The sequence below is a fragment of the Diospyros lotus genome, chromosome 1 (assembly GCF_014633365.1).
Source record: "Diospyros lotus cultivar Yz01 chromosome 1, ASM1463336v1, whole genome shotgun sequence".
Taxonomy (NCBI): Eukaryota; Viridiplantae; Streptophyta; class Magnoliopsida; order Ericales; family Ebenaceae; genus Diospyros; species Diospyros lotus.
The window spans coordinates 24,321,888-24,349,193 of NC_068338.1; the positions used below are offsets into that span (position 1 = coordinate 24,321,888).

Here is a 27,306-nt window from a genome sequence, read left to right on the forward strand (position 1 = left end):
TTCTCGGGCCATTGGGGGGACGGCCGATGGGATGACGAAGAATGTCAGAACAACAATGGCGACCGTTCTCTCTCTCCTCCGCCCACCTTTTGCTAATGCCCGTTTATCTTTCCAAAATCTTTCCCTTTCCAAACCCTTCCTCCCTCCCTCCTCCAACTGCAGAGCGAACCTTCTCCTCCGTCTTCGCCTCTCCTCCTCCACTCCATGCGCGCCTTCGGCCTCTCTTGTGAAGGTGGCGGAGGAGTTCGACCTAAACCACTACCTTCGTTGTTCCATGCCCGATAAGCGTCCTCTGAAGGTCGCTGTGCTTCTTAGTGGTGGCGTCGACAGCAGCGTCGCTCTCCGCCTCCTCCACACCGCCGGCCATTCCTGCACCGCCTTTTATCTCAAGATTTGGTTCCAGGTAATATACCAGAGTCGAAGCTATGGTGATTGGTAATGTTCTATTCTTCTTCTTCTTCTTACTTTTATCTTCGAAAAATGTGGGGGAAATTCGAAGTGATTACAATCTGGAGTAGTTATGGATCCTATCTGTCTCTGCGGTTAAACAAGAATTTGTGAAAAAAATTGCAATGCAATTCTTGCACGATTCAGTTAATTTTTGTCCAAAAGGATAGATGCATTTATCGGGGGACGGTTTTCATTGCTGCTTCTGACTTGAGCATTTCCGGGGGTTCAACATACACCCTGCCCCCGGAGCATTGAGTCCCCATAACGAATAGGCCTCACTACTCTCCAGGTCAAATTTGTTGGCTCTTTTTTTCTTATGAGTATTGATGTTAATTAACGTCATATACTCCAGTGCCAACTGGTTTATTTAGCTGATCATTTTGGAAGAATCATACTTTTTATGCATACTCCTCTAATCTCGGCTGTTTCTTTTTGTTTATTTATTTTTATAGGAAGATTTTGAAAACTTTTGGTCCGAATGCCCATGGGAGGAGGATTTGAAGTATGCAAAAGCCGTTTGCAATCAGGTTTCACTCGGATAATCTCAAATCTAGCAGGGTCTCTTAGCAGATGGGATATATACCTCTTGTTTTGTTGCTATCATTATGGTTTTCTTTTGAATTTATTATAAACAACTCATATGGTAGTCAACTTAATTTTTTTTGTCCCACTGAACAAATTTTATTTTTTATTGTCTATTTTGTCCCACAATCGGCCACTCATTCACCCAACTAAATCAGTACCACAATTTCAGGTTGATGTGCCACTGGAAGTTGTCCATCTGACTGATGAATATTGGGAAAATGTGGTATGCAGAAGTGCAACTTTTTGCATTTTAGCTTTGCCCCTGCTGTTAACCAATTGTTATTTATTATGTGGATATGCAGTTATAGTTACGTTCTGTTCCATATCTGTTCTCTATTTTTGTTGTGTTTATCTCTTATTCTTTTGGGGGAGAGGGTTTGGTAGGCTAGCAAGCTGTTGTGTATGGGAATCTGATAACTGGTCAAGTTGGCAAACTTATGAGTCCATGTATCAGGTTTCCTACATTATTGAGGAGTATCAGTGTGGGCGTACTCCTAACCCAGACATTCTCTGCAATACAAGGATAAAGTTTGGTATATAACTCCAGCCATTATGAATTTATATATATCTTCTGTATTACTTTATTTCCCTCTAATGTTATCATTATTTTTCCTTTTTCATTGATGGACTTTTTTTTAATTTTCTGTCAGGTGCATTCTTGGATGCCATTGCTGGGTTGGAATTTGACTTTGTTGCTTCTGGACATTATGCAAAAGTTGTTCACTTCTTTGTGGAACAAAGGGATGAACTCTCTATTCTAGAATTGTCGAAAGATCTGGTACCTATGTGAGATATCATTTCCGTATTCTTTTTAAACAATCTCAATGTTTATTCTTTTCTTTCTTTTGCTGAATGAACCAGAACACTGAACTTCCTGGAAAATTAACTTCTTAACTATAATTTTTTTTTTCTGTTTTTATTATCTTATATTTTTTTGGTTTTGGGGGGTTGGGGGGGGGGGGGGGGGAGGTATGCTTACCCACCTTGAGAATTATGCATGCTTAACCATCAATCAGGTTTTTACATTTCACAATGCCTCTCTAATTGAACATTATATTGTCATCCAAAAGTTAGCAGACAGTAAATTAAACCAATGCCTCCCCCCATTGGACTAAGTTCATATATCAAAATAGATAGCATGGTTATTTTTCTCTAGTCCATAATAATCCCTTGCACAAACTCTTCCTTGTATCTTGACCAAAAAGAAAGACAAAGAATCATGGTCCACCATTCTTCTTTTGAAATGGTTTTACATATATAACGGTTTTGCATGTATCTTTCTCCCCTCCCTTTTGGAGGATGCCTTATCTTGTTACATGTTTCTTATTCTCTTATCTACCATAACCCCTTGCACAAATTCTTACCTCTATCATCAGCATACAGAGAAATGATGGACTACATCTACCATGTTTTTGTTCTCCATAGTTTTGTGTATATTTTCATCTCTTCTTCACTGGTGCTGCCCATCTCATCAAGAACCAAGCTTTGAACCACCATCTGTACCAAATCCTTGATTCTTGCTATTATTTTGACAAATTCTTGTTTTATGCATTTTCTTATAAAAAAACCTCATCTTCCCCCTAGTCTTTCTTCCTGGTTTCACATATATCTTCCACCACATTCACTTCTAAAGACTACATTGTTTCTTAACAATGAAACTCTGAACTGGCATAAACCTACTCCTTGATAGTCCTCAGCATAATATCAACCAATTTCTTCTACTTGTGTTTGTTTTCTTAATTTTCATTTTCCTATAATCAGTTCCTCCTACTTCTTATAATCTATTTTACTTGAGAGTCTTCTGATTGGTTAAGTACTTATGTTGGGCACTTGACACTTTCAGATAGGGTATAGGATATGTTCCTTACATGATTAACTTCGATTTGAGCTTAATAAAAATGTGAAAAAAAAATGTAAGACTGTATAATTTTTTTTAGGGTATGTAAAGAAACACTAAGTAATCTCATGGGGCCAACACTGACAAGAAAGCTTGAGAGAAAATCACGAAGAGAACTTGTCAAGAAACTTTAGAACAGATTCAAAAGAGAGGTACAAACTCAACCCACAAAAACAAAGAAACAAGAATGGGTCCCTTGAGGCAAAAATTCTCTCTCTCAACCTCTCAACAGCATTCCTGTTTCTCTATTTCCAAATGTACCACCATAGAGAAAAAGGAATATAGTTCCAAAACTCTCTGTGCCTCCTAATTGGGATATTCTAACCCCATGAGTATTAAAATTCCATTGTATACCAAAAAAAGGAAATGAAAAAGCTTGAAACATCGTGAGCAACTATACAATGAAGTAGTAAATGATCTACTGGCTCCCATTACGTTTTAAACAACTAGCAATTATTACTTCCAATTTGACTACTTCCTCAGATTATCTGTAGTATAAAACTCTCATTCTGTGCATAAAAATCTGTGTAATAATTTATGTACTTATCTGATAAAATTACAACTAAAGTACCTAGAAATTTGAAATTCAGATGAATCCCTGTGTTCTTAGTCATGAGAATCAGATGGGTTTGATGTTTGGGCACTCACCCTTTGTTGAATCCTCTTTACTAACTGGTGCAATCATTCTTGTTTGTTGTTTGTCACTGAAGCATTTCAAACAAGTTGATACCACCATCTTGTTCTTGTCCCAAACCATGGTTACCCATTGCTTAAATAAATATGTTTGGTTCACTTTTTACTGCTCTTTTATGTTCTTTTCATTCAGTCGCCTTAACATTATCATCTTGAACCAATAAAACTTGTCTAGGTGTAGAGAAGGAAAAATGGTGTCCCCGGAACACGAGGCTTCCCACTTTTCAGGGGTTGGGGGAGGGTTATATTTGTACACAAATCTTCCCCCCTGCCTCTCTCTCTCTCTCGCAAAGAATTTGTTTCCACAATTCGAACTTGTCACCTTCCACTTACAAAGGAGTAACCTCATTGTTGCTTCCCTCCATTATGTTCCACTTTATGAGCACTTATGCTACATTTATGCCACTCTAGTTCTAGGGTAGACAGCCCTTTAATACTTGCCTCTTTTGAGGAATGTGTCTCCCAGAACAACTGGACAAGATTACCTGGTTTCACTTTCTCATAACATAAATTCTCCACTCAGTTCCTATATTCAATAAAGCATAATATCAAGTACTTGGGGGAGGGGGGGGGGGGGGGGGGGGGCGCTATAGCCAACAATAAATGGGCTTCCTATGCCTACTGCAATGTGACCTGTTGGAGTCATGTTTTATGTGTCAACTTACACATACAATGTATGTTGCTTAAGCAATAGTGGCTTAGTGGGCAGAAAATTACCAGGTATGTTGATAGTATAGGGGGAAAAGGGTGAGAAGATAGCACCTAAAACTTAAGTTGCTATTTCGGTCATTATCTTGATCCGCAGCATATTGATGCTTCCTGACTATGAAAGTCAAATTTTAGTGGCATGGCTCGGTCCTACTGGCCTACTGAAAATTTTTCTTATGGATCATGCTAACGCCTAAGCACAGATAATGCTTAACTAGGAGAGAGGGCCATGCTTTTGTAGTGTACCCTTCTTGTTTATCCTTCACATTTGCTGGCTATACATGCTGACTTTTGTGAAAATGCCCTTTTGCACCTAAAAACAGCGGTTCACCTTATTTTTTACTAACTTGATGACCACTACTAGACTAGAGTTCCATTACGACTTTCATTTTCTGTTATTCTTTTCTTCCACCAACAGCCATCATCTTTGTGTCCTTCTAGAATGTTTGCAAAGCCTTACCGACATGAGTTGGGTTCTACCTATGCTTTATTTCTGTGCCCTTCTAGAATGTCTGGTCTTGCCAATTAAAACCATGTCTTTGAACATGGAATTTATTGGAGTACCTTTTTTTTTTTTTTTATGAAATATAGACATTTATGTTAACACCATGTCCTTTTAGTCTAAATGTAACTTAGTAAACTATATTGACCCCCTTTTACCCCGTAGAAACTCTTCCTTCTTTAGAAACTATTTGTTTACATCAACCACATACCAAGCCTTTTTCCCACTATTTGGGGTCAACTACATGAATTCGGGCTTTCTAGTGATTTCTATCCATGGTCTTATATTTTCCAAGGCATTTATAACTAATACTGTCTTCCACAAGTTTTTCTTTGTCTTCCTCAGCCTCTTTTGCTAACTATTTATTCCATTTTATTCACTCCCTTTTAGAAGACTCAATTGGTCATTTTTTCACATGACCAAACCACCTTAATCGTGTTTCATGTATCTTATTTTTATTAAGAACCACTCTGACGTTATTATAAATAATCTTATTTTTAATTTTTTCTTTTTTGGTATGGCTGCATATCCATCTTAGCTTCCTCTTCTCCAAGTTGGTCCTCTCTGTTAGTGCTTTATTTTGCACATGTTTGTCCTAGTTGTTTTGTAACATTTTTTTTAGCTGTAATGGAATCTTACTATCACATAAAAGGCCCGATGTACTTTTTCATTTTAACTATCCCGTCTTACTTTTGTTGGTAATATCATCATTAACCTCTTCATCTTTTTGGATGATTGATCCAAGATATTTGGATTGATCTTTTCTTGGTATGACTTGATCTCACATTTTTACCATAACATCATCTACATTTACATTTTTACTGAACTTGCATTCCATATATTCGGTTTTCACTCTAAAAATTCTTTAGTCTAAAGTGTTTCTCCATATTTCAAGTTTAGCATTCATGTATTTGTGATGACCCCAAGGGTAGATTAGGCATAGGATATTACATGTATTAGTTAATGGTTGTACCTTACTGCTTTGCTGGTTTGTACCTTTACTTAGAAAGCCTATAAATAGGTTGTAAACTAGAGAATTAGTCATATTGTGAAATGATAAACTGAATTTCTCTCTCTAATTTCCCTCTCAATTCTCTGTTCTCCTTTTAAACCCTAGGAAAACCCTAGGTTGTGACGTTTGGTATCAGAGCTGATCAATCCTCGGTGGTGATTACGACAATCCTTGGTAGTTAGGTTCGGAATTTGAAGCAGCGATTTTCGACGATCTAGGTGAACTCAAGAAGCTACATTAGAGCCGGTGGTCCTCAGCTGTTGAATTGAGATTTCAACGAGTAAGGAAGGCGCGCAGTGGACGTAGGTTTTGGGGCGATTGTTGAATCACAACGATTGCAACTGAGATTCCGGCGAGAAGGAAGGCGCGAAGTGGAAGTAGGCTTGAGGGCGATTGTTGAATCACAACAATCGCAATAAGAGTTTGAGCAATCTTGAATCCGTAGCGATCGCGAGCAGATTTGGAGGTTGCTAATCCATCACGATTGTCGGCTCTAATTGGCATGTCAGTTGCAGATTAGAGGCACTGAATTTATGTGAGTTGAAGCAGAGCCGATTAGTCCTTGGCTGTCGTGATTCTGAAAGGCGGAACATGCCAATGATTCTTCTGATAATTCTGGCAATTCTTGTTCGAAGTGTGAAGGCTAAGCGAAGCTAGCCGACCTTCGACTATGATCGGAGGCGATACCTATGAGAAAACCAGAATTGATCAATTAGCATATTAGGTTTGCTAAACGTGAAGCAACGAATTGAGGTGGATTTGAGAACTGACACATTTTCTGATAGGCGATCCCTTGTAGTGATCAGAAACGATAATTTGAAGTAGACGAACTGTGGAAATGGCATTGACTAGAGGAACTGAGAAAACTTGGGAAAATAGTGTGTAGTCATGGGAGAAAAGTTGCTTTAACTTCAAGCAGAAGCTAGATTGAATGGACAAATTGTTGATTCAGCTTGCTAGGAGGTTGTTAGAGCTCTTGATTCGTAAGTTTTACCAGAGGCAGGGGCAACCAAGGAATAGGACACGAGGGAAGAAGGGTCAAATTCGGTTGGGGGAGAATAACAACCCACATGGTTGCAACGGACTGAGGAGGAGCCGAGGAGGTATAAAAACAGGTGAAAAAGGAGAGAGAAGTAGCTAGAGAATTCTAAAGAAGTTTTTTGGGAGAGAAGGCCCTCTCGAATAGGCCTATATTGTTTTCTTTTCTATTATTAGCTTGGAATCGGAGATTCTTAATGTTGATTGTGAGATTTTATCAATTTCTTGTGAGGATCCTATCAATTTGGTATCAGAGCCTCATCGATCCTAATGGTGAACCTGACAGACTGAGTAGGTGAATTGGAAAGGAGGATGAAAGGCATGCAATGGGGAGTTGATGCCTTGAGGGGTGAGGTTCAAGTGGTGGAGAAGAATGTAGTGAGCTTGCTAGAACAGTTTGCTTGGATGAGAACGAGGTGGGAAGAACAGGAACGGGAGAGGAAGAACAAGGAGGAGTTGGGAGACCAGCCTTTAGAATTCATTTAGGATTCCGAGGTGACGTTAGAAATAGGAGTGCGGTGAGCTGAAGCAAGGGGTTGGCGGCCTGAGATTCGAGGGTGATGGCTGGAGATGCCCCTCTTTAAAGGCGAAGATCCTGACGGCTGGATATTCCGAGCCGATAGGTACTTTGCGGTGAATGGGCTGACTGACGAGGAGAAGATGGACACAACAACACTATATTTGGAGGGTGCTGTACTTTCATGGTTCCAGTGAGAGCAACGGAGACGGAGAGTGAGAAGCTGGGAAGAGCTAAAGGGGTTGTTGAGGAATCACTTAGGATCCACGCAGGAAGGCACGGTGGAGAAGTCGGACGAGCCGGGGGACACGATTAAGGAGGGTGAGATGGTGGAATTGTCGTTGAATTCCTTGGTAGGCTCTCCTCCATAGACGATGAAGGTAAAAGGGAAGGATGGTGGGTGGCGAATTTACGTGGACTACAAGGCTTTAAACAAGGCTGTCCCTAATATTGCCTGGGGAAAACGAACCCATGTTGTATTAGATGTTGGATGTGGAGTTGTTAGCTTTGGAGGCTTTTTGTTTGAAAGAGATGTTCTGACCGTGTCATTTGCCCTAAAAGATGAACATGAAGCGCAAGCTTAGTTTGCGCTTGAAAAGGGAATGCCCGCTATATCAGTAGTAATGAGCACTAAGAGACTTCAGTTTTCGGGCAGAGTCTTTGTTGTTGTCCACTGTGCACGTTGTAGGGTCCCTTGGCATATTGAAGGGGGATTGGCGGTTGAGTAGAACATGGTGTCGCGAGGCAAAATGGCTGCCAACAACGATGGTGTTGGGGAGTTCACTAGCGAGGTAGAAGGGTAGCCGATGATTGGTCCGTTTAAAATGCTAAGGACTGCTGATCTGCAGACATCCAAGGAGAGCATCTTACCGATGATTGGGGCGCCATCAACGGTCCATGTTGTTTGGGAAGCTGGTTTGATTCTTAGCTCGGTTTCTCAGAGATTGCACATGGGGTTGGTTAATAATGGAGGGCCCCCCCATGTATTCTCACCATCATGAAGGGGTGGGTGCCTCGTCCAAGCAGGTCATGATGGTGGAATGGTAGCATGTTTCTAGAAGTCAAAGGCTCAATTTGCATTATGTTGTGGAGCCCAATGGTGCAGACCCAAAGATCTTAAATAATGATGGGGGATTTGGGTGCACTTCATAATGAGGTTGAGAATTGGCAAGCCATGAAACAATTGACAAAGTCAAGGTGCTGCGAAGTTGTATCAATAACCAGGGATGTAGTGATTGGAATGGGAATTGCTGTAAATCAAAAACCTACTACGAACGAGTGCTATGAAGAAAGAGCACAAAATGAGCCTCTTGTCTGTCAAGAATCTAATGACCCTAATGCAACCTGGAATGTGCCACTGCAAGTATGCATGCACAAAATTCCTGTTGCTGAAACAGAACGAGGATCTAACTAGCTAGAACAATGGTCAACACAGGTGGGACAACCACTGTACTGGTTGTTGAGTTCCTAGTTTAGAGTCTATGGCAAAGTAGCCCCTAAAGATTTCACTGCAGACTATCAGCCCTGAAAATGAGTGGTGATTAAATCATATCTGACTAGAATGGGGAGAAACGGGTCATCTGTCAGAAATGTTATGGACATGAAAGTTATCTATGGAGGATTGGTTACTGCTCTAAGAAACTTGAAGGTGTGGATCATGATTATGGTGCCTATAGACTCTCCAGATACACTACCTATAGTTTATGAACGAGACCATCTCTTCTCCAAAGTTAAAAAGAGATGCCATTTGATGGCCGTGGTTGTTGAGGTTGACCAGATTCTCAACCTAGAGGGGAAACTTATTGTTCACGACAAGGTGGAGATTGTCAACGAGGTGGAGGAAAGGATTGGGAGGCTGGCGTACAAGTGGTCTCTACCACCCTTTGGTGCAATTCATCCCGTAATTCGCATTTTCTAGCTTCGAAAGGCTGAAGGAGCAGGGCAAGAGGCCACCACTATCCCTGACCAGCTAACTGTAGAGCTAAAACCAGAATTCCTATTGGGGGTAAAGTCAGGCATGGGAAATAACTTGAGGAGCCTCGACGTTCTTATTCAATGGAAGTGGTTCCACCGCCCCCCCGTTGGCCACTTGGGAACTGTATAATCTGTTACTGCATCAATTTTCTTTGTTTCACCTTGAGGACAAGGTGAATCTTGTGGGCGGGAGTAATGTTAGAGCCCTTGATTTGTAAGTTTTACCAAAGGCAGGGGGCAGCCAAGGAATAGGACACGAGGGCAAAAGGGTCAAATTCGGTTGGGGGAGAATAACAACCCACATGGTTGCAACAGAGTGGGGAGGAGAGCCGAGGAGGTATAAAAACATGTGAAAAAGGAGAGAGAAGTAGCTAGAGAATTTTGAAGAAGTTTTGGGAGAGAAGGCCCTCTCGAGTAGGCCTATATTGTTTTCTTTTTTGTTCTTAGCTTGGAATCGGAGTTAAGAATCGGAGATTCTTAACGTTGATTGTGAGATTTTATCAATTTCTTGTGAGGATCCTATTAGAGGTATTGGGTCAGTGTTTTGACTAAAATTGAGGTTAATTGGACTGAGTTTGTGGAGGATCGAAGTGACTGGTCTGGAGAGAAGTCAATGACCGTGCAATTGACGAATTTCATAAACTAAAACAAGTCAGATCAATGATGGAGTATCAGGACCAGTTTGAAGAATTAAGATCCTTGATGTTGACTTCGCAACATGCCTTAATGAAGAGGTATTTCGTTTCCAATTTCATCAGTGGCCTTAAAGACAAACTACGATCAACTATCAACATGATGCGGCCTGCCACCATTAAGTAGGATGCTTAGAAAGCAAGGCTACTGGGCTTGCTTTAGAAGCGATATACAGAAAGCATGGGTAGTAGCCTAAAAATTATTTGATGAGTAGCTAGCAGATTGACGGTACTTCTAAAGCTGCAAATCAAGTACTGCAAGAAGCTAATGAAGTAGCATTGGAAGAGGAGGATTGCAAGGAAGATAGCGTTCATGTAGCTGATGAGAGGTATGAGGCTGATGAGGTCCTAAGAATATGAATGGTAGTTGCAAGGAATGAGGAAAAACTTGAATTGGATTAGGCAATTCAGGATGACAAGAAAGGATTGGTAATTGCTAAAGAGGTTATTGAGGTTCCGCTAGAGGAAAACTCTGCAGAAAGTGAGCCTTTGGTGTACACCAGCAATTAGGAAGTAAAAGATGTAGTTGGGAACAAGACTCTTGTTGTCCTAGTTATTCATATTCCAATTGGAGAGCTATAGCGTCAAATCATATTTTAGCTTGTAGAGAAGTTTGAATTCATTTCTACAATTGGAAATGATATGGTTAAAGGAATGACAGGTCAATTAGAACTATTTTCAATTGCAATATGGAATAGGTGGATGGCTGGACTTGGTGTTGCAATAAATCGTAGTATTGTTATTGTTGGGGAAAAAGAAAAGGAAAAGCAAAAGAAAAGGAAAGTCAGAGAAAAGAACAAGAAAAGGCAAAGACTAAACCAGATAGTGAAGACGGGAATTGGATGAAGAAACAACAGCTCAGTTATTGTAGTTTCTTGGGAACTAGAAACCTCTTGAGGAGGGGGTTTGTCATGACCCCAAGGATAGATTAGGCATAGGATATTACATGTATTACTTAGTGGCTGTACCATACTGCTTTGCTAATTTGTTCTTTACGTAGAAAGCCTATAAATATGTTGTAACCTAGAGAATTAGTCATATCGTGGAATGATAAATTGAATTTCTCTCTCAAATTCTCTCTCTAATTTCCCTCTCAATTCTTTGTTTCCCTCTCGATCTTCTCTGTTCTCCCGCTATTCTTGTTGTTCTCCCTTCATTTCTGTCTAATTCTCCCTTAGATTCTTCTAATTTCCCATCAAAACCCTAGGTCATGATAGTATTCTCTTGTCTCATCCACCAACACAAGTTCATATGCAAATAGCATATATTATGATACCTCTTCCTAGATATATTTAGTGAGTTCATCCATTACTAGTGCAAATAGGCAAGGGTTTAATACATATCCTTGGTGTAATCCCATTTGTAATTGGAAAACACTCCTGTATCTCCTCTACAGGTGCGTTTGATAGAGGTGGAAAATAAGGATGGAATTCCAATTCTCACCCCAACCCCTAGGAATTCCAATTCCTTGATTTCAAGGAAAATTTGCACTTTTTGAACTAAGATGGAATTCGAATTCCATGGAATTAAAAAGTTGTTTGATAGAATTTCTTGGAATTTAGATGGAATTCGAATTCCACCCTCATTTTCCATGCCTATCAAACACACTCTACATGTTTTTAAAACATGTTTCTTTTCTATGATACATTTATTAATAAATTGTATATAACCATATCAAACTGCTTGATCCTCTAGAACTCTCCACAAGACTTTTTTAGGAACTTCGCCATAACCTTTTTTTAGATCTATAAACACCATATGTAAATCTTTTTTTTTATCTCCAAACATTTCCACTTGTTGTATTACAAATATATAGCTTCCGTTTTTGACCTACCAAGCATGAAACCAAATTGGTTTTCCAACATCTTGGTTTCTATTCTTTATCTTTGCTCAATCACTCTCTCCCAAAGGTTCATAATGTGGGTTATTAGCTTGATTGCTCTATAATTTCCACGACTTTGACCATCTTCTTTATTCTTGAAAATAGACACTAAAATGCTCTTCCTCTACTCATCCTACATCCCTTTTGATTAAAGTTAAGGATCACATTAAATAATTTCATTAGCCAAAAAAAGCCCTCTTCTCCCATGCATTTCCATACTTCTATCCGGTATATTATCTGGTTCTCGACTGCTTTGGTATTCTTCATTTTTTTTAGTGCTTTTCATTTGGACATATACATCCGCAGAACATGTAATGTCTATGTTGATGTTTTGCCTGAGTAAGTATGCTGGAAGTTTGGAAGAAATTTGAGGAGACTATGATGATATGATCGGATGGCAATTAGAGTGCGAGTAAGTATGCTGGAAGTTTAGAAGAAATTTGAGGAGACTATGACGATGATCGGATTGGCAATTAGAGTGCAAGATACATCTGTAATTAACTGTAAATATTAGGGATAATTTAGACTTTGTAATAGTCGGTTATTTCCCCTAGGAAGGTCCGCCCTTTTAGTTTATAAATAGGAGGGCAACTGGACCTGTTATGATCATCAATCATTCTATCATTTCATTCTCTTAGTCGAGTGCAGTGAGAAAAGAGAGAGTTGTGATCAGTATAGTTCTTGGAGTCTTTTTGTGAGGATTGTACTCGAGTGTAAGAGAAGGCGAGTGATTCTTATACATATTTCTGGATTTCTTAGTGAATTGTTCTCTTGGTGGAGTTGCTGGATGTAGTGTCATTTCTATGGCATGAACCAGGGTAAATCAGTGTGCAAAGTATTGCGGTTAGATTTTTTGTTTTGTTTTTTTTTTTTTAATTCTGTCGATTCTTAACTTTTTGTTATTGTGCACGTATTGTGATTGGTGCGGTCATAGTTCTGAAAGGCGCAAGGCGCAAAGGGTCCTGGAGCCTGAGGCACGAGGTGCACGAGGCGAGGCGCGCCTTTGCGAAGCGAGGCGCGCCTTTTAGAAAAAAAACTCAAAATCTTGTAAAATCATAAAAAACTATCAAATTATCAATAATAACACATGCATATCATTAATGTTTCATTATCTTCAAATTCTAAACTAACAACATCAAAGTTAATTCATTTATCATGCAATTTCTAAACTATAAACATCATCAAAGTTCAAACTTAAAGTCTCAAACTCAAACAAGTACCAATCATCGTGCAAAGTTCTAAACAAATATATAAACACTACAAGTCCACAATCAATAAAGAAATTTTAATCATCATCATCATCATACCCTTCACCAAATTGAAAATCATCATCTTACGGTGCCATATTTTGCTCATCCCTGATTCCCTGTTATTTTTCTTCTTTTGCATGTACTCTCCAATCTCTTGTTTTATTGATGGAGGACATTTTGGAATAGTTTTAGTATTCTCCACAATCAATAAACACTACAAGTCCACCATCAAGAAAATGCTTTCATTTTGAAAAATGCTATTTTTCTAGGTCTGGAAGATTAGCACATTTTTTCTAAGTCTGGAAGATTAGGGCATTATAAGGAGACATATAAGAAAATGTTTTCATTTTGAAAAACTATCTCCCGGTATTTTGATAGTTAATATTCATTGTTGTTAAAATGATTTTTAATGGATTTTTCAAGAAATAGTAGGTATGTATTTTGGGGTGGTAAAATCGCTAAATCTTGAGTTTGTACTAAAATCAAAATTCTATTTTCTTATTGTTATGGATTTTGATTTTTTAGATATTTTTATTGAATCCAAATGGGGGGTACTTTCTTATTTACATTTATGTATTAAAGTAAATGGAAGATAAAATATAAATAAAAGAAAATATGGATGTATACATATTGAAACTGAGAAGAGGGGATGCTGGAGAGGAGAGGAAGAAAGGATGCAGGCAGGATGCAGGCGCGGGTTTCATGAGGCGCGCCTCTCGCCTCACCTTGCAAGGCGAGTGCCTTGCTGAAACCGCCTCGCCTCAGCCCAGGCGAGGCGCCAAACTGGCGCCTTAAGGCGCCTCGCGCCTAGGCGCGCCTTTAATAACTATGGGTGCGGTGAGTAATTTATAACAGTCTATTCCTTTATTCTTACAAATTTATAATACTTAGTTCACTTCATATGAGGTTAGATGGAAGATTTTGCATGTACCTTTGTTGTGCTATTTTGATTTGTATAATGTACTGTAGGGGATTATGAGGCCTATTTTTCTTGCACGTCATCTATTTAATTATGCCTTTGGTCTTATTGATTTTCAGGTCAAGGATCAAACATACTTCCTTTCACATCTCTCACAGTCCCAACTTAAGAAACTCATTTTTCCTCTTGGTTGTATCACAAAGGTTAGTGAGGAGTATTTTTATGGTATATGCAGGAATCTCACAATATATCTGATTTCTGTGTGTATTTTCCCACCATATCTGTAGTTCTTAAACAGTTAGAAATGCCACTATGTTGTAATGGAAAGAAAAGAGCACAATGTTTTACATATATTGTCCAAGTGTTATGTTGTATTCTCGTTTGTATCGGATTACTTTAATGAGAATAATTCATGCCAATTTCCAGCCATTTGGTTTAGTGCATGGATATGTCACGATTTTTGTGGGTTCTTACAGCTACCTAACCTTGATCTTTATAATTGTTCTTATTAATTATGAGTTTTGTATTGACATTCTGTATGTAAAACTAAAATAGGCACCCATGCAATGCATGTGGTTGTGGCTCCTCCAAGCAGAACGTGAAAGATTTAGAACTATGTACATAGGAGGCATTGAGAAACAATCTGGTGTGTGATAAGAGAACTAATATGAATAAATATAGATGCAGTAGAGGAAATATTGATTTGATATTGCACCGCAAAAGTAGAAAGGTACTGATGCATAGATTTTATCATTTTGTCAAAAGCAAATTGCAATTCCTTTGAGATAGTTTTTCTTTTGGATGATGGATCCAAGAAGAACTGGGACATTTATCTTTCTTTTAATTCTTCTTTTCTTTGCTAAATAATCTGCAGGATGAAGTCCGGAAGCTTGCAAAAGAATTTGATTTGCCTAACAAGGATAGAAAGGATTCACAAGGAATATGCTTTCTTGGAAAGGTGTGCATTCACTTTGGATTAATAAACTTTTCTGAATGTAGAACTTCTATGCATTTATGCCTATGATAGTATTTGTAGAGAGTAGTAGTTATATATATCCTATCCAAAGGAATATTAGCGGCCGTTCTGTTAAGTATAGTTATAGTTTAGTTAAGTTTGTTAGTTTGGACTTGTCTATTTGTCTTTGTACAGCTGTCAAGGTTAGTTTTATCCCTAGAAGAATTAGTTAACTTCACAGTCTATAAATACTCATGCAAATCACAGAGAGTCACATTCTTCTCAAAGTCGATCCTGCTCCTTTTCTTGCCTTGCAATATGATTTCTCCTCCATAGCGAGAGCTTTCAATTACAGTCCAATCAAACTAGATAGTAATGACTATCTGTTTTGGAAAGCTCAGATCTTGGTGACAATTAGGGCATTCAATTTGATCTCCTTTATCAACAAATCAGAAAAACCTCCAGTCAAATATCTACAAGATCCAGATTCTGATGATCCTAATGCACAGAAAGTAAATGAAGATTATCTAGCCTGGCTCAAATCAAATCAGTTACTCCTAGGTGGCTTTTCTCTGCAATTGACAAAGAAGTTCTAGCCTAGGCAATTCATTGTGAATGCTCAGCAGAGTTTTGGGATGTTCTTGAGATCTTATATTCTTTGCAAACTATTGCCAAATCTTTTTAGTTAAAACCACAATTAAGATCTATCAAGAAAGATTCTCTATCTGTAAATGACTATGTCTTGAAGACTAAAACAATAGGACATGCTCTTGCTGCAATTGGTGAACCAATTAGTGATAAGTCTTTTATTGGCTATTTTGAGTGGATTGATAATGATTATGAAACTATTGTTAGTCTAATTACCTATCAAATGGATGATATTAACCTAGAGATGGTTCAATACTTACCGTTGATGCATGAACAAAGGTTATTTGTTAAGAATTCTTCTTCATCTTCATCCCTAAATTTTGAGGCATAACTCTGATCAATGCAAATGTTGCATCTCACTGGTCAAAGAATGGCAGGGGTCCTATTACTATTAGAGGAGGTTTTTCTAACAGAGGAAGTAGAGGTCAAGGCAGATCTAACACTGGAAAAATATATCGTCTATTGTGCGGGAGACAAGGTCATTTTACTGACAAATGTTACCATAGGTTTGACAGAAATTTTCAATGTTTTCCCAGTCAAAATTCTGGCAGAGGAGGATTATCTCAATCTGATTGAGCTTATCCTATAGCCTTAGTGATCGTAGGGAAGTATTTCTAAGTGAGACTGGTTCTATTCAAGGTTCTCACTATAACAATTCTTTGGATAATCAATATACTTCAGCAACTTGTAGTGATCCTTCTTGGTTTGTTGACTTTGGAGCAACAAACCACATTAACCACATTACTTCCAATCTTCATAACCTCACTTTTCACTCTGCTTATCAAGGCCTTGATAAAGTTGCAGTTGACAACGGTAAGAAACTATCCATTTCAAATGTTGGCCTTAGTCAACTTTGTACTCAAACCAAACCTGTTTCTATTCTTTCTTTATCTAACGTGCTTCATGTTCCTTACACGACGAAAACCTTATAAGTGTTTCTCATCGTACAAAAGACAATAATGTGATACCTGAATTTTATTCTGATTCCTGTGTGATTAAGGACAAGGACAAAGGAATTGTACTACTCTGAGGGCTACTTAAAGATGGACTCTCAATTGGCATCCGCATCCAGTTTTGTTTTTGCTTCAGCTTCTTTGTCTCCTCTGTCTGAATGCCGTAAATCTACTTAGTCTAAAATGTCATCTTTGCAATCCCTATCTTGTCATGCCACACCTCTGAATAAAAACACAATAACAAATAAAACTGTGTGTGATCAGTGGCATGCCAAATTGGGACATCCTTTCTTTTTCTGTACTGAAAATGGTCTTGAATAAAATTCATATTCCTTGCTCTCTCTCTCTTTTTGTTGTAAATCATGCAAAACTTGGCAAACTGCATCAGCATCCTTTTACTAATTGTGTAATTATAGCCAAGAAACCTTTAGAATTAGTTTATTCAGATATCTGGGGTCCAACTCCTACCTGTGTCTATTGAAGGCTATAGATACTATATCATCTTTGTAGATGCTTATACCAACTATACATGGCTATATCCATTGAAACTAAAGTCTTATGCTCTTTCTACTTTCATTGCCTTACTCAAATTTGTTGAATTACAATCTCACTCCAAAATAAAGGCTCCACAATTTGATAATGGAGGGGAATTTGTAGCCTTCTTGCCATATCTTAATTGTCATGGCATTCAACCTCATTTGACTTGTTTTCATACTCATCAGCAAAATGGGATTGCTGAGAGAGGAAGCATAGGGATATTGCTGAAATGGTTCTTACACTATTAGCTCATGCTCATATGCCATTATGGGCAGAAGCTTTTCAAACAACTGTTTATACAATTAACCTTTTACTAGCTTCTCCTCTCAAATTTACCTCTCCTTTTGAACTTCTTTATCACAAACAACTCAATTATCTATCCCTTCAACCCTTTGGTTTGGTTTGCTTGTTTTCCTTACCTTAGACCCTACAACAAACACAAGTTTTCTTTTCATTGCACCAAATGTGTTTTCATTAGATATAGTCATGTGCAAGCTGGGTATAGATGTTTACATTCCACAGGTCAAGTCTATGTTTCCAGACATGTTCAGTTTAATCCTTCCGATTTTCATTTTCCTACCCTATTTCCATCTTCTTCACAGTCTGTTTCTTCTTCTTACAGTCTTCTCAGTTCATTTCTTCATTCCTTTTCTTCTTCTAATCCTCAAGTAATACAATCTTCTGCCCCTTTAGTCTGGATACCTACTGTGCAGCCACAAAGTTCTCCTTTATTACCAACGTTATCTAGGTCACAACCTAAGCAACCTCAGCGGCATCCTCTTCTTTCTGTTCATCCTATGATCACTTGTTCCAATCTAAACAACTTCTAACCTCTTCACCTCATGCTCTAGTGAGTACTATAGAACCTAGCTCAGTTAGTGATGCTCTCTTGGATCCTAGGTGGGTTAAGGCTATGCAAGAAGAATTTAATTCCTTGCAACGGAATTGCGTATGGGAGCTCGTTCCTTTTTCTCTTGATGTGAATTTGGTTGGCTGCAAGTGGGCGTTTCGTGTTAAGTATAACCTAGATGAGTTAGTTCTGAAATATAAGGCTCAGTTAGTGGCTAAGGGTTTTGATCAAAAATCCTGGTATAGACTATACTGAAACATTCAATCAAGTGGTTAAGGCACCTCCTATATAGGTTCTCCTTTCATTAGTTGTGACTTTTGGCTGTGATATTCAATAGGTTGATGTGAACAATGCCTTTCTTAATGGAGATTTGACTGAATTAGTCTACATGTCCCAACCTGAAGGTTTTGTTAGCTCAGAGTCTCTTTCTTATGTCTGTCAACTAAAGAAGTCTCTATATAGTCTTAAACAAGCCCCTCGTGCTTAGTACATAAAGCTTTGGACAGCTTTGCAAGAGCAGTTTTTGATACCTCTCTTTTCATTAGGAAGTCTATTCATTCTGTTCTGTTCATTCTTGTATATGTTGATGATATTCTTATCACTGGTTCATATTTTAAGGCTCTTTAGTCTTTTATTCATGATTTGGACACTCATTTTGCTCTCAAAACTTTGGGCTATCAGGGATAGCAAAGGTCTCTATCTTACTCAGTCCAAATATACTGTTGATTTGTTGAAAAAGGCTAGTATGCAAGACTGCAAGTCATGTTCTACACTAGTTAATCTACGAACTCCTCTAACTGATGGTGAAGTGTTTTCAGATCCCTCTATATAAAACTATTATTGGCTCCCTACAATATTTGACTTGCACCTGGCCTAACATGGCTTTTGTGGTGAATAAACTCAATCTGTTTTTATATTCTCCTAAACAACATCATTGGTTGGCCTGCAAAAGGTTGCTCAGATACTTAAAGGGGACTATTGGATTAGGTTTATTGTTCACTCCTTCCTCTGATCTGTCTATTGAGGTTTATACAAATGCAGATCATGTTAGATGTACAGTAATACGCAAATCCACAAGTGGGTTGTGTGTCTATCTTGGTAATAATCATAGTTTGGAGTTCCAAGAAACTATCAGTGGTTGCCAGGTCAGTTGGAGAAGCCAAATATAGGGCTCTAGCACTGGGAGTTACTGAAGTTTTGTGGCTAAAGTTTCTATTTGCTGAACTGGGCTATTCATTTTCTAAGATTTCTATCATTTGGTGTGACAATATGGCAGCTAAAATTATTGGTGAAAATCATGTCTTCCACTCAGGCATCAAACATATTGAAATTGATGTTCATTTTGTTGAGAGAGAAAGTTGAAAATGGTGAGATGGAGATTAGATATATTCCCACACAATATCAAACAGCTGATATTCTCACCAAAGGTTTGCCTAGAGACAGGTTTCTCTTTTTGTGTAATAGACTTCGCCTAACATTGTCTCATAACAGTGTTGTTCAAGATAAACTACAACAGACTCCTAAGAAGGATGATTCAAGAATAATTCTCTAGTTCACTCAACAGAAGACTCTCAATCTGCACAAGTTCCAAAGTATAACTTGAGGGGGAACGTAGAGAGTATTCTATTTGTCTTGTCAGTTAGGACTTGTCCAATTGTCTTTGTACAGCTGTCAAGGTTAGTTGTATCCCTAACAGAATCAGTTGAGTTCACAGTCTATAAATACTCAACTGATTTTTTGTTTCTAATGTCAAGAATCATTTTCAGCAAATCTCAATTTCAGTTCTCTTCCAGTTTCCTTCTTTTTTCTTCATAGAAGCTCTCACTTCAGTATTGATTCATGGAGCATACACAGCCACAGCAGCTGTGAATCTAGGACCTGGTAACCTTTATAATTCAGGTAATATTGTTGAAAAAATACATTGATGTAACCACTGATGGTTTTTGTGGCATTGTCTTGCTTAATGAGCTGTAACTTGTGCCCCTTTTTGTTCCTCAAAACTGTTTTTTTTTTTTAATGACAGATAAGGTTTAGTGAATTTGTTGCAAGGCACATTGGGGAGATGGAAGGGGTCATATTGGAAGCCGAGACAGGAGATTTCCTAGGGAGACATCGGGGCTTTTGGTTCTATACAATTGGCCAACGCCAAGGCTTGCGACTCCCTGGAGGGCCCTGGTATTATCTTGTGTCCTTTTGCTATGTTATTTAATAGTGGTAAAAAGTTACTTTCTCTTTTTTGTTTTGATTTTATATGTAGTCTGAAATGATGTTGGATTTTGGTTGTTCGCAAACAACCTGTAGTTTTGGGTCAACTAAACCTTTTATGAAATTATTATTTTGGAAATTTGTGGGTGTTAATAGTTGTACTGGTGACGTGCATTGTTGTGCAGAACTTTTGAGTGCTAAATTAGTAAGCATTTCCACAGTGCTGATCTAAATTTCAAAATGTTTTTTTGTCTTAAACACAATAAACTTTCTTTGTTGATTAGGATCCACGACAGTTTCTTGATTTCACATTTTGCAGGTAATCAAACCAAACAGCTAATTTGACAAGTACTGCTGCATCTTTTGCAGGTATGTTGTTCAAAAGGATGTTAAAAACAATGTCATCTTTGTATCAAGGAATTATTTCTCTTATGATAAAAGGAGGCGCTTATTTCGTGTTGGATCCCTGAAATGGCTCAGTTCATCTCCTGCCCAAACTAACTTACTTCAATGCAAGGTCTCTCTCTCTCTCTCTCCCTTTCTCTCTCTCTCTCTCTCTCTCTCTGGATAAGGTAGGAAAGGGGGTTCTAGCGTCTGAAGGGCCTTCCACTCATTTTTGACTATATAATGCTCTGCCTAAACAAAGAAAATACTTGGCCTTGAGCAAATCGAATATATTATCTGTAACGGAAAATTTTCACAAGCTCATTGGATTCAATCACAACCCTGCACACATGGCATCTCCCTGAAGGATTGATATAAAAGTGAATAATCTTCCTGAAATTGGTTGACTCTTATGAGAAAACAATAACAAAGAAGGGAGAATGAAATAAATATTCCTTGACCATCTTATGCTGTTCTATATGAAGCGAAATCAGCTCCTGTTTTCTGTTGTAAACATGTTGATTTCTTCTCATTCATGTTTTTAACTGTGACCTTGATTGTGTCGATATTCAATTCAATGCCAATACCACCTTTAGGTGATGTGTGGGTTTGTAGGATGTCTATTTTTCATATTTCCCTTGGAAGGTTAGTGATGAAGATTGAAGGAGCAAATATTTTGGGAAACAATGTTTTTAGGCATAGAAATAAGGATTTGTATTCTATAGATATTTTATTTCGTTTTTGTTTCCAATTCTTAATTTGTTTCCTATTTTTTTTTATTTCCTTTAGTAAAATCCTAATTAGATTGTGATTATGTTTCCAATCCTAATTAGATTAACAAATCCTAGTTAGAGTAGTCTATAAATAGTCTTTGAGACTGTAATTAAAGGTAGATTTTGATGATTGAAATTGAATATTGATGTTGATTTGAGTAATCAAGATTACTCTTGTGTTTTGGTTTTTGGGTGCTACATCAATTGGTATCAGAGTAAAAAATCCTGAATTTGGTAAGGGATTTTCTAAAATTAACCATCTTCACCAACAATCCATCAAGCCACCACAACAACCATCTTTGCCAAGCACCAACAGCAAGCATCCTAACCTTCATCAGTTCTTAGCCATCAAAGCCATCACCTACAGCTTTCATCACAACTAGTTGGTGTCAAAGCCAAGGTTGGAGGGCCCCTACCATTGCAACTCCCTGTCGCGATCTCATTGGGAATCACCATCATCGCCTCCTCACACCCCTATTGATCTTGTACCCTTACCCCTAGATGCCCAAATTTCTGAGTTCACTGAAAATTTTTCCCAACACATCCATGACCCACATGCTAAGATTAAAAGGAAAATTGTAATGAGTAATGTTGACTATAAACTTGCTGCCAATGTACATAGTAGGACTAGAGAATTTAACGAAGGTGATTATGTCATGGTTCATATTTTCCCCAAGTGCTTCCCTAAACACTCTTTCAAGAAATTGCATGCTCTAGCTAGTGGCCCATTTCCTATCATCCGAAAACTTGGATCTAATGCTTATTTACTTGACTTACCTGATAATATGAATATTGCTCTCGTTTCCAATTTGGAAGAGTTAACTCCTTAATGAGGTATATTTAACCATCCTCTCTTGCGTGCTAGTGTTCCTGCATGCCACTAGGTTCCTCATGTCCCACACCTTCTGCAGCAAAAGGATGTGATTAATGTTGTGCTTGACAATGAGATACTAGCTTCTTATTGTGGTGGTTATTGACGATTCCTTGTCAAATGAAAAGATTAACCTGAATTCGATAATACTTGGATTACTAAAGAGTATTTTCAAGTTCTATATCCCAAGCTCTTGGGGTGGTACTCACAGTCCAACTCATAAGAGTCGAGTTCTTTTCAATTGGGGGATAACGATGAAAATCAAAGGAGCAAATATTTTGGGAAACAATATTTTAGGCCTATGTCAACTCCCAAAGGATCTAACCGAGTCCCTCACCGATTTGGTGTGGGTACTAGAGAAGGAGGGAGAATTAGAGAAGCTTAGGGGGAAATTAGAAGAATATAGAATGGAGGGAGAAGAGAAGAGAGAGAGAAATTCTGAGATAATATCAGGATTCTGGTATTTCATATCCCAATTGGGCGTGGACAGCTTGTATACATGCTGATCCAACCGCCCATGTGTTGCTAACTCCCCCCACATTCTAGGGAATACAATCAAATAAGCTATCTCCCTAGGTATAAGCCCTTACTGTTGTAACTACCAGAGTACAACCCCTCACTGCTATAAATTCTTGAGTACAACTACTCATTGTCTATAGTCCTCCCTATACAAGGTACCTCCCCTACATAGCTGGTACATGACAATTGCCCTCCCCTTCACAAATTTCTTATCCTCAAGAAATGCAGAAAATGTTGGTAGCTTGAGGAAATTGCTTGAGTAAATCTGGAAGGTATTCCCATATGTTATTGGTTGGATGAAGGTTAGGCCATCAGATAAGGACTTGAGTGATAGGGGCGCCTTGTTTATACATGACTCGTTGGTCCACTATAGTTGTTGGTTCCATGGTACTATTGTCTGCATTAGGAAGAGTGGGCAAGGAAGAACTCATTGGCTATGTCCCCACGAATTCTCAAGGAGACAGACATGAAATACCGGATGAATTTTGGAGTCTTTAGGTAGTTGAAGTCGGTAAGCAACATTTCCAATTCTAGCAGTAATTGGAAAAGGACCATAGAACCTAGGGCTCAATTTCAAAATGAGGTGGCCTAGGTTGAGCTTTAAGTATACTTCACCCCCAACCTAAAAGTCCCTTTCATTCCTCCTCTTGTTTACAAATTGCTTTATTCGGTTCTTAGATGTAGCCAATTCAGTCTTCAACAATTGCAAGGTTTGTTGTCTCTGATGCAGATAAGTGTCTAAGGTTGCCATCGTAGTTGAATTGTTTAGGGGTGGCTTGTAACCATAAAGAGCCTCAAAGGGAGACATCTTTATAGAACTGTGGTGGTTGGAGTTGTATCACCACTGAGCCAGAGCTGGCCATTTGTGCCAAGTCTTAGGCTGTAGGAAGTAGGTGCAACACAGGTAGGTCTCCAAACATTGGTTCACTCTCTCTGTTTGACAATTAGATTCTGGATAATATGTGGTGGACATGTGCAATTTGACCCCCAATAATTTCATCAACTTTTTCCATACCAGACATGTAAAAATTTTGTCCCTATTAGACACTATTGCTTGAGGTGTACCATGGAACTTCACCACCTGGTCTAAGAAGCGCCTAGCCACTTCTTGAGTAGTGTAGGGATGGGTTAGGCTGAGAAAATGGGCATACTTTGTGAATTGGTCTACCACCACCATTATGCAATCCCTCCTTCGAACTTGGGTAGTCCTTCAATCAAGTCCACGGAGATGCTTTCCCATGGCTGCCCTGGAATAGCCAATGGTTGTAACAAATTTGAATGGCTACTGTTTCAAATTTGCATCTTTTACAAACATCACAGCTCAACACAAACCCCGTCACAAACTTTTTTAATCCCAGCCAATGAAAAAGTTGTCTGACCTTATAGTAGGTATTCACTATGCCGAATACCCCCCTATGGGAGACTCATGTAATGCCTCCAGTATGCTCCTTAGTTGATCATCACTCCTTATTACCAATTTTCCTTGATATCTAATTAAGCCATTAGTAAGGGTATACCTGGGCTTACTCGAGTGGTCCACCACCAACTTCTCAAGTAACTCCTTAGTACTCTCCATTTCATAGCTTGATGTCACATCTTGATACCAATCCGGAACAATAGATGTGATAGTAGCCGAGCTTCCTTCTTCATAACATCTTAACAGTGCATCGACAACTATATTCTCCCTTCCCTCTCTATACTGTATAACATAATCTAGGCCCATAAGCTAGGCCATTCCCTTCCTTTGCAACTGTGTATGTAAATTTTGTTGTAACAAAGATTTTAGACTCTCATGGTCCGTTTTAATCACAAATTGGCTCCTTTCCAAATAATGTCTCCATTTATCCACCGTCATCAACACTACCAACAGCTCCTTCTTATATATATTCAAACCTAGATGTCGAGGGGCTAAAGCCTGACTGAGGAATGCTAAGGGTCTGCCCTTCTACACCAAGATAGCCCCAATCCCATTAGCACTAGCATCTGTTTCCAAAATGAAAGGTTTGTTGTAGTCTGGTAACCCTAGGGTTGGCACTTCACTCACTGTCTTCTTGAGTTGTTCAAATGCTTCCTCTGCCTTAGAATCCCATTTGAACTCTTCCTTTTTCAACAACTCAGTGAGAGGACGGATAATTACTCCATAATCCTTTACAAACCTTCGGTAGTAGCCAGTTAACCCCAAGAAACCCCTAAGGTCCTTAACATTGGTAGGCCTAGGCCAAGCAACCATGGCTGCCACCTCGCTTGGATCGGTGCTTACCCCTGCATTTGAGATGATGTGCCCTAAATACTCCACTTGTCTCTGTGCAAATGCACACTTTGACTCCTTAACATACAATTTGTTGAATCTAAAGACCTCAAAAGTGGTTTTTAGGTAGTCTAGATGCTTGGCAAAAGAGGGGTTGTATACAAGAATGTCATCAAAAAATACTATGATGAAAAGAACACTGCCCAAGAGCATTGCTCTAATACCAAAATGTCAGCTCCCAAAGGATCTGACCAAGTCTCTCACCGATTCAGTGAGGGTGCTAGAGAAGGAGGGAGAATTAGAGAAGCTTAGGGGGAAATTAGAAGAATATAGAATGGAGGGAGAAGAGAAGAGAGATAAATTCTGAGAAAATATCAGGATTCTGGTATATGATATCCCAATTGGGTGTGGACAGCTTGTATATATGCTGATCCAACCACCCATGTGCCGCTAACCGCCCCCATGTTCTGGGGAATACAATCAAATAAGCTATCTCCCTGGTATAAGCCCTTGCTGCTCTAACTACCAGAGTACAACCCCTTACTGCTGTAAGTTCCTGAGTACAACTACCCATTGTCTATAGTCCTCCCTATACAAGGTCCCCACGTAGCTGGTACATGACAGCCTAGAAGTTGAAATTAGTATTGCTTTAATATTTTATTTTATTTTTTGTTTCTTTTTATTTCCTTCAGTGGAATCCTGATTAGATTGGGATTAGGTTTCCAATCCTAATTCGACTGGAATAATGAATCCTAGTTAGAGTAGTCTATAAATAGTCCTTGAAATTATAATTAAAGATGGATTTTGAATATTGCTATTGATTTGAGTAATTGGGATTACTCTTGTGTTTTGGTTTTTGCGTTCCGCATCAGTTAGTGCCTTGGAATTGCTTGGCATAGTTTTATTTTCAATGATTTTTTAGAAATGTTTTAGCATTTACCTTGTGATGATCCTCCATGGCTGGATATTGTTGTGACTGGTTGTGATGCTCTCGGCAGCCCACTAATTCAATTTAATCACTCTCTTGTATACACTTCTACTAAAGCAAATCTGTTGACGATTCCTTTTAGGTTCGACATGGCCCTGGTTTCTACGACTGCAGCTTGAGAATGCAACTTGACGAAGATGGTCACGAAGTTGCAGTTGTCCAGTTATCTGAAGATGATCAAGGCCTGGCAGCCGGGCAGTTTGCAGCCTTCTATCAGGGGGAAGTTTGCCTTGGCTCCGGCGTCATCCTGGAGTCCTGGGATGGTCAGGGTTTTTTGGTATGTGAAAGGGCTCTTGAAATAGCAAGGATGGAAGATAAGTCAAAGCTCGGGAATCCGGTTAAGATAAAGGTGAAAACAGATGCTTGTCTGAAGGAGTCTGACAATGCGGAGTGTGTTGAGATTGAGGTAAAAAGCTGAAGAATTCTCCAAATGCAGTTACTGATGAAACAGGATGAGTTTATCAGCATGAAGCAAGCTCCAGATTTCAACTCAATCGGTGGCAACAGTTGATACTTGATGGGAAAGTTTTTGCAGGTGTTCTAGTTCTCATCTGCTCCTCAATTCACATCAAGAGATCACACTATCTATAATGAAGAAGAGTTTATGGGCCAAAGAATGGCCATCTGCTACTCCAATCTTCTCAAAATGGGTCACAGCTCTTTGCTTCTTTTCCCATGGCTGTAAATTATACAGGAACAAGATCAACTTGACGCTTTTTGTTTTTTATTTTTTCCCTTTGGCTACAAGTCTTGTTTGTGAGATTTAAGTAAATCCAAGTGTTGAATTGTATTAGTTCTTCTCAGTCTACCCAAATTTGGACCCAAAAAAAAAAGGATTATTACTCAAGCTAGTTGTTGATAACTATGGTTGCAAATGAGTTGAGTTGAGTTGTTTTTAAATTTTAAGGTTGCGTTCTTTTTATTATTTTTAAGTTATTTTTAATTTTTAATTTTTTAAAATAATAAAAACGTGTTTTTTTTGTTGTTTTTAAAATATATTTTTAAAAATAAAAAAAATTATAAAAAATTAAAAAAAAATTATTTTAAGTGTTTTTATATAAAATAAATTTTAAACTCAAAATATATTTATTTATTTATATTTTATTATTATAATGAAATAAAATATAAAATTTATTAACTTTAAAATGTATATATTTTTTTAAGAATATATTAACATTAAATATTTTTAATTTATTAAATAATAAAATTTATTAAATAAAATATTATTAAAAAATTATTTTTAAAATTTTAAAGAA

At 38.3% G+C, this 27,306-nt stretch overlaps 1 protein-coding gene across 1 annotated transcript; it reads left to right on the top strand.

The window, feature by feature from the left end:
• Positions 1-26,848, top strand: LOC127801807 (uncharacterized). Its single transcript, XM_052337225.1, has 10 exons — positions 1-403; positions 903-977; positions 1,205-1,258; positions 1,490-1,568; positions 1,686-1,813; positions 14,239-14,322; positions 14,994-15,077; positions 20,086-20,237; positions 20,637-20,784; positions 26,133-26,848. Exons 1-10 carry the CDS (start codon positions 32-34, stop codon positions 26,466-26,468), a joined length of 1,512 nt encoding a protein of 503 aa, XP_052193185.1. The 5' UTR covers positions 1-31; the 3' UTR covers positions 26,469-26,848.
• The last annotated feature ends 458 nt before the right edge of the window (positions 26,849-27,306 follow it).